General features: G+C 33.3%; 2 protein-coding genes across 2 annotated transcripts; one reads left to right on the plus strand and one right to left on the minus strand.

Annotated features, from left to right (window-relative positions):
* The first annotated feature begins 732 nt into the window (after positions 1 to 732).
* Positions 733 to 3833, plus strand: LOC133304092 (uncharacterized). Its single transcript, XM_061504064.1, has 9 exons — positions 733 to 885; positions 1068 to 1148; positions 1910 to 1999; positions 2180 to 2346; positions 2566 to 2635; positions 2840 to 2919; positions 3050 to 3112; positions 3237 to 3313; positions 3450 to 3833. The coding sequence occupies exons 1-9, from the start codon at positions 808 to 810 to the stop codon at positions 3548 to 3550; spliced, it is 807 nt and encodes a 268-aa protein (XP_061360048.1). The 5' UTR covers positions 733 to 807; the 3' UTR covers positions 3551 to 3833.
* A 565-nt stretch (positions 3834 to 4398) lies between these two features.
* Positions 4399 to 6563, minus strand: LOC133304098 (uncharacterized). Its single transcript, XM_061504070.1, has 3 exons — positions 6191 to 6563; positions 5107 to 5235; positions 4399 to 4801 (listed from the first exon to the last, which is right to left on the minus strand). The coding sequence occupies exons 1-3, from the start codon at positions 6491 to 6493 to the stop codon at positions 4622 to 4624; spliced, it is 612 nt and encodes a 203-aa protein (XP_061360054.1). The 5' UTR covers positions 6494 to 6563; the 3' UTR covers positions 4399 to 4621.
* Positions 6564 to 7762: the final 1199 nt, after the last annotated feature.

Here is a 7762-nt window from a genome sequence, read left to right on the forward strand (position 1 = left end):
TACTTTTCCTTAAAAAATATGGGAAAAATGTTTCTGCAGTTAAGCAGATAAATTATCTGCATTTATTCCCAAAACGACGTCGTTTTGGTATTGAAATCTTAAAAAATTATAAATATAAAGACTATTATAACCCTGAAATAAATTTAAATTACAAAAAGACCGTGATTTCTGCCTCAAAACAACGTCGTATTGGCTTACTGCAGATAACTTATCTGCAGTAACTGTAGAAAAAACGAACCCAAAAAATATATAGAAAAATATGTCTAGAGTAACTGTAGATAAATTATTTGCATTCACTCTCAAAATAACATCATTTTGAGATTGAAAGATTAAAAAATTATGTTGATAAAAACTATTATAACCCTGAAATAAATTAAAGTTATAAAAATATATTAATTTTTGTCCTAAAATAACATTATTTTAGGCTCAATGCAGATAACTTACACGTGGTAACTAAAAAAAATCCCAAAAATATAACGTATTTGGGAATTATTTTTTTGGAAACGTGGCATTTTAACTTTTGAATTTTTTTTGTTTGGATAACTTAACTTTTGTATCTATGAACCATTCTTGAACACACGTGGAATGGAATATGCCTAATAAAAAGTTTGAACCGGTTAACCGGTCCGAACACCAATAATGCCAAGAGCATTCCGGTTTTCTTTCTTTGTAAAAGGAATGCAATTAACCGAACCGAACCGGACCTATCTCCTTCCCACAACACAAGAGAATGAAATAACGACCTGTTTGGATGGCACAGAAAACATTTGCAGAGTGAAAACTGAAAAGGAAGAGAAGAGAGTGAAAATGGGTGAGCTTTACGCGTTGGACTTCGACGGAATCATCTGTGATAGCTGCGGAGAAAGCTCTCTCTCTGCTGTTAAGGTTCCTCTCTTCTTCTCTATTTCCAGAGAGAAAGACCACAATCTTTGACCATTTCCAGTCAAAACAATTTTTGGGTCTTTGTTTTTTCATTTTAAATATTTTAAATTTTCAATCTTTTCTTAAAAAAATTTAATGGGAATTCATAAGTGTGCTAAATTAGGGTTTGTTTGACAATTTTGTAGGCTGCGAAAGTGAGATGGCCCGGTTTGTTTGATGGGGTGGATTCTGCCACAGAAGATTGGATTGTTGACCAGATGCATACAGTAAATAATTTTTGTGGATGATTTGACTTTGCTTCATCTGTTATGGAACTTTATACTATTCTGCTTTTGTTTAAGCTGTGTTGGTAGTTTGTTTTGTAATTTGATTGAATGAATAATAGTTAGTGGTAGCATAACAGGAAGTGAGCTTGAATTTTTGCATTTAGTTTGACTTTGTAATTAGCTAATTTGTTTTAGGATGCTTTTGATTTGAATTCTGGGTTTTGCTTCTTCCCTTGGGTTTATACTTTACAGGTTTTTTATTTTTTAATTTTATTTTGAATTTGAATGAAGTGTTACATTTGTCAAATGTCAACTACTTCTGATTGTAAAATAAGGAAACTTGGAACCGTGGATATATATAGTACATTCTGTAAACATACAAAGGGCAATTTAGACCAAAAGGCCATGAATCCAATGTACTTAGATGACTGAATGTAGATGTAAAGTAGAGTCTTATTTATTAATTTTTTTCCTTATACTATAAAAAGGGAATGAGAGGGAATTTTTTTTTCATACTTTATATATTTATTGGCTATTGTTTTCTTATATTCCATTTTGACTGTTCTGTCTTGAGTATAATAGATTATATTTGCTTGATTGCTTCAATCATAGATTTCCACTGCAGATCTTTAAACTGTTTAATCTTATGAATCTTTTCCGTAATTATTCTAAGTGTTTCCAGTTTCAAGACTATTGCCATATGGATGTATGTTGGACTTGTTTTCGTTTTAAAGATGAACTTCCATAGCTGTTCATGTCAGGTGCGGCCAGTGGTGGAAACTGGATATGAAAACCTTTTACTTGTGAGATTGTTGCTAGAGTCCAGAACACCTTCCATCAGGAAGTCTTCGGTGGGTGAAATGTCTATGGCTCTGATTTTATCATTAATTATTAGCAATTGCAAGCTGTGTCACTTGAACTAGGTTTATAATTTATGATGATGCCAGTGAGTGGCCTTGAATCTGAATCTGCTTTCGAATAACTAGAATTGACTCTGGACCTGTTGACTGATGTCATAGTTCTTGTGCAAGGTTGCAGAGGGGCTCACAGTTGAGGGTATATTGGAGAATTGGTCCAAGTTGAAGCCCATTATTATGGAAGAATGGGGTGAGAATAAGGATGATTTGATAGATCTTTTTGGAAAGGTCAGAGATGAGTGGTTGGAGCAGGATTTTGCTACTTGGATTGGTGCAAACAGGTAGTCCAATCAAACCTCACTGACGGGGGATTAGTTTTTGATACTTATTATGTCAGATGCATTATGAGACACCTAAAGCATTATGCAGAGATATCTTTAAGCATGAAGCCACTGAATATTTGCATCTTAAAAATCATTTTATGCAGTAACATTTTTTTATTCTTTGCACAAGTCATAAAGTGGATATCTTACTTTTAATTGGCGATGCTTTGCCTCTAGATTCTATCCCGGTGTTTCTGATGCATTAAGATTTGCAAGCTCAAGAGTGTATATTGTCACCACTAAACAGGTAATCTTTGCTCTTTGCCCTAGCAAGGAGACAATAATCCTAACATTAGATAGTTTTACTTTCAGTATAAAGTTAAATATGAGAGGATGAAGATAATGGGCCATTATCCTGAATTAAAGTACATGTACATTTTATCAATTTCTCATCATGCCCTTTTCACTTTGTGTTTTCTACTTCCCCACCACCTTGATTCTCTTATTGCAGAGCCGCTTTGCCGATGCTTTACTTCGAGAGCTTGCTGGAGTGATAATACCACCAGAAAGAATATATGGTCTAGGAACTGGGTTAGTAGTTGATATATTTTACCAAAATAATGCAGTGGAATATTTATATTTATATTATTGTCTCTCTTCTTTTTCTTGCTTTATTTTGATAAGTTTATCTTTCCTGGACCATCTTTAACTTCACCTACAGTCCTAAGGTAGAAGTTCTGAAGCAGCTTCAAAAGAAACCAGAGCACCAAGGGCTGACACTACAGTAAGATAATGTTCTATTAGCAGTAATTAATGTCATTTTGGTTATGGCTAATTATATGAATAGAACTAAATCCTTGCTTGTAAAGATGTTTTACAAGAAATTAATTCCGGTTAATTTGAACCAGCTTTGTTGAGGATCGACTAGCTACCTTAAAAAATGTGATCAATGAGCCTGAGTTAGACCAATGGAATTTGTATCTAGGTAGTACTCTCTGCCCTGTTTATAATTTTTGCACGCTCTCTCATTTTGTCTCAGTTCCCCATGTTGTGTATTATCACAGTTTTTTTAATAAAAGAGGCGTGTGTATTTAATAAGGATGATTGTTTGGATCATGCAGGGAATTGGGGTTACAACACCCCTAAAGAGAGAGAGGAAGCTGCAGCTATCCCCAGAATTCACGTTCTTGAGCTCTCTGACTTCAGCAACAAGTTGAAATAGGAGTCTTCATTTATCAATCATTGAACCAAATATTTTCTTCCAACTCATGTATAAACAACGACAAATTTCCAGTGAACATAATCTTTCTACTTAGAAAATCCCCCCTTTCCTTGTTAATTTACAGTAATTCATATCCTTCTTTGAGGTTATTGTTAAAATGGTCTGCTTTCTTGTTAAAATGTAGTTATTTATGTCCATACTAGAGGACTGAAAGTAAGCATAATAGAAACTCTTGGCAGTGTCCAACACAAACACATTCTTTGTAGATGTCCCTATAGTTAATGTTAAGGCAGTTCTGATAGCAAGTTACATCTACTTCTCTACTGAACTAGTAAAATCTTTCCCCTTCAAATATATGGATAAAACCTAGACTAAGGCTAGTTGATGAATGTGAATACGGACTTTCAGAAGATTCAGATCCAGAACCCGTTTGAGGAAGAAATTATGATTTCTCAGGACTCAAATCTTTTAACAAAAATACAACTCGGATATGGTACTGCTAAATTTTTAAGATACTGCAGATTTGAGGAGTGAACCGATATCTGTGAACAAAAATTCTTTGTAGTAGCATGCTAAGTTCTTTTTTCCTATAATCTGATGTCCAAGAGATCTATTTTACTTGGAAAGCCGAGCCTGGACACATTCTGTTAGAGTCTTTAACACCCTTCACCACTGACCCTTTGAAAACCACCATCACTGGGATTTCCAAAGTAAGAACGAAAAATGGTTATATGAGGTTGATTGGTTTTCAAAGCATTCACTTTCAGCAATGATAATTTGGTCATGATAAAAAAAAAAAACTACAATAATTTCAAGGTTTTCATTTTTTGGCCAAAATTTCTACCATCTAGAAGTGGATTCTCTTAGTCTTGCCAAATATAGCAAAGGTGATTACTACTTCACTGGTATTTAAAATTAAATGCAGTTTATCTATCACCTTAATTAAAAGATGAGGAAGAAAAAGTTGTAAGTCAGAAGTATAGAATTAACAAAACTGAGAGTAAACCTTCGAAAAGAAGTGACACAATTGTTTCATCTCAACTTGTAGGAAATTATATCTATACCGTTTAACTACAATTCTGTTTTCAAATTTCCATCAATTTCCTCTGGATCAGCATCATCTGTTTTGCCTTTCTCACTATTAAGCTTCTCAATAACTTCATCTAGAGGTGGATCTCCAGGTCTTCGGAAAAGTTGATCTCCCATTTTAATCTCATATGCCTCTGATTGGTCCAAGACAAATTCCTTTAACTGATAACATGATACGAGTATGAGACATTATCAACAGGAAGCATCATCACACACTAAGGACATACAAATTTAGTATTTCCTCTAGGCTGAATCTAAAAGCTAGTTTTTCATTAGAACAAGGAAGAAACAGAAGGTAAGGTTCACTGATTCAAATTCAGCATCATTTACTTTAAATGGGGCAGGCAGGTGAAGAACATAATAACAGATTGTGGGTTGTCAAAATTAATGAGCCAAGCTGCTGCTTCTATTCTTTTTTCTCTATATTTAAAAAGAAATAAAAAAAAAAGTAAAAAGGGAAGCCATACCTCCTCCAAGTCTTTGATGCTGTCCATGTTGAACATGACTGTATTCAGATCAACACCCATAAACCTTACCCCAATAGCTCCAGTTCTAAGAACTTGTGTCCATTTCATGGCTATTTCAGCTACCATGTCCTAAATCAAACATGGAAAATTGGAAAATGGTTATGGTACTTAACAATCACACAAAGTTTAAACTAGAAACCTCAATACATCATAAAGCAAATTATAGAACATCAAGTACAGATTAAAAGCTCAAGCTCCTCTCATACTGCTCCTAAATATTTTTAAGTAACCAGTATGCACGGGGCCCACTTGACAATTTAACAAGATATGATATGATACACATAGGTATAAACAAATGACAAGTAGAAATAAAATAATAAAAGTTCAATTTACTCCCTCCATCTTAGGATCACATGCACTTTCATCCTCAAATTTTGAAAAACGTGCAACTCGATACATATACTTTTCTAAAGTGAATTTTCCGTTAAACATTGATGGAAATTGGAGTTTTCCCTAATAATATTCTACTTCAAAGTTCAATCAAAGCTCTATCACAAATCAGTGAATCAACATAAACTATACTAACTCCCAAGAACAAAGGACAGTGGCATGTCCATATTCAAATCACCGAACACAGTTCTGGATTGGAAGAAATAGACACAAAGCTCACGCAGCAATGCAATAGTGAACTAAATCGCCAAAAATTTAAACATTACTCTCACTCTATTCACTACAATATTGCAAAATAAGAGAAGCAAACCCCAATACAGGGTGCTAAACCAGAACCCAACAAGCCCAAAGAGAAAAAATCACAACTTTAACTCAAATTCGTGCTCAAATTCAAAAAACAATAAACGGGCATGAGGTAATGTGCTTACCAGAATCCACCAAAACCCAGTTATCCTATCCAAAACGACCAAAATTCACAATTTCAATTTTAAAAAAAGAAAAGAAAGATGTAATGGGTATGAGCAAAACCACAACTTGAACTCAAACCCATTATGCACAACGAGCAAAAATAGCAAATTTAACTCAAATTATAAAAAAATGGGTATGAGCGAATTTTATGGCGAAATTTCCTCACCGGAGTCCGGTGAACCCCAAATCGGAGCTTGACAAATCCGATGACGGGTCCGGTGTGGCGCTTCTTCATCTCGTCTTGGATCTGCGAGGCGTCCATGTTGGATAAATCGGAGGGTGGGAAAGAAGGTTGGGGTTTCTTGCCCCAATCTTTCCAAGCATCGTCCTCTTCATCGTCGTAGACATCGTCCAAGTCGTCGGTGATGTGGACCTTCCGCTTTCCGGCGTGGGCAAAATGGGAATTTTGGGAAAGATGAAGAAGAACAAGAAGAAGAACAAGGAGAGTGGTAATGGTTTTCAAGTTCATGAGGAGCAAAATCAGAAGTAATAGAATGAATAACGAATCCAATGAGAGAAATGTTTTGTGATTTGTGAAATGGGAAATCCAAGTAGTATATTGTAGGAATGAGATTTTGGTGGTGCACCTGTTTTTTAAGTACATAATTGTTATATTAAAATTGAGTTTAAAGTTTCAAAAGTTATACGATGTTGATCAATATAGTGAGTTTATATCAAACCATGTGAAGATAGAAGGAAAAAAAATAAATAAATATGAATCTCATATATTTTTTTTATATATATTTTGTTAAATATTAGATAAAGTTATTTAAAATAATTTTAAGAACTTTAAACTCATTAAAGTTATTGTTTTTTTTATTGATATGAAATAGAATTTTTTTTTTAATATTATATTATGTGATTTCTGAAATATATAATTAAAAACAGGTTGTAGGATAGGACATGCGAGGACCTTTGCGAATTATATATTTATATGAAAAATATTTTGGTTTTTTAAAGGATAATTCTTTTAGTTAATAGTAATATTTTTTATTTAAAATTCAAATTAAAAAAAATACCTCTCACTCTCTCTCTTTGTGATTTCCATTATTTATCTCTCTCTTTGTCACTTCGAATAATACAATGTTATATTCTTTGAAGGGGAAACACTAATCCCTATATTTATATACAAGCTTTGAGTTAGTAATTTGATTATGGTTAGTGAATTTGTTGCCTCTTTGCATGGGCTAAGTTTCTGGAAAATTCACAACAACATAGCCAATTAATGAAATTTTAAAACAAACTACATATAAAAAAATTATTTTGATGGAAATGAATCTTTTCAAATCTCAAATAACTATTATATGATATGAAACAATTTCAACAATCCACATATTAATTAAGTGTTATTATTTTCTCACACTCTTTCGACCTCTTCACCATTAATTTGATTATACACGGCTAAGATTGTCTTACATGACAATAATAATGTATTATAATATAGGGGAACAAGTATCTATCTTTCTTTTTTTTGGGTAAACAAATCTCTTTTAACTTATAAAGCAGTGTGAAACATTTATTATATCCATGAGTAAAAATAAATCGTACCCATCACAGAGAACAATGGAGCATTTGAAAACATGAGCATTTCAGGTTGTGAATAATTGAGAAGGAGGAATCATAAGTTTGTGGTTGGATACATTATTAGCTCTCTTGGCTTATACATTTATGGGAAAAACATTTCTGCCTCTTTTTTTATTTGCAGCACACTATATACTATCAATAATACACATTACAC

This window comes from Gastrolobium bilobum, unplaced genomic scaffold, assembly GCF_033153095.1.
Source record: "Gastrolobium bilobum isolate Gb01-03AN ecotype WA unplaced genomic scaffold, APGP_CSIRO_Gbil_v1 utg646, whole genome shotgun sequence".
In the NCBI taxonomy this organism is placed as follows: Eukaryota; Viridiplantae; Streptophyta; class Magnoliopsida; order Fabales; family Fabaceae; genus Gastrolobium; species Gastrolobium bilobum.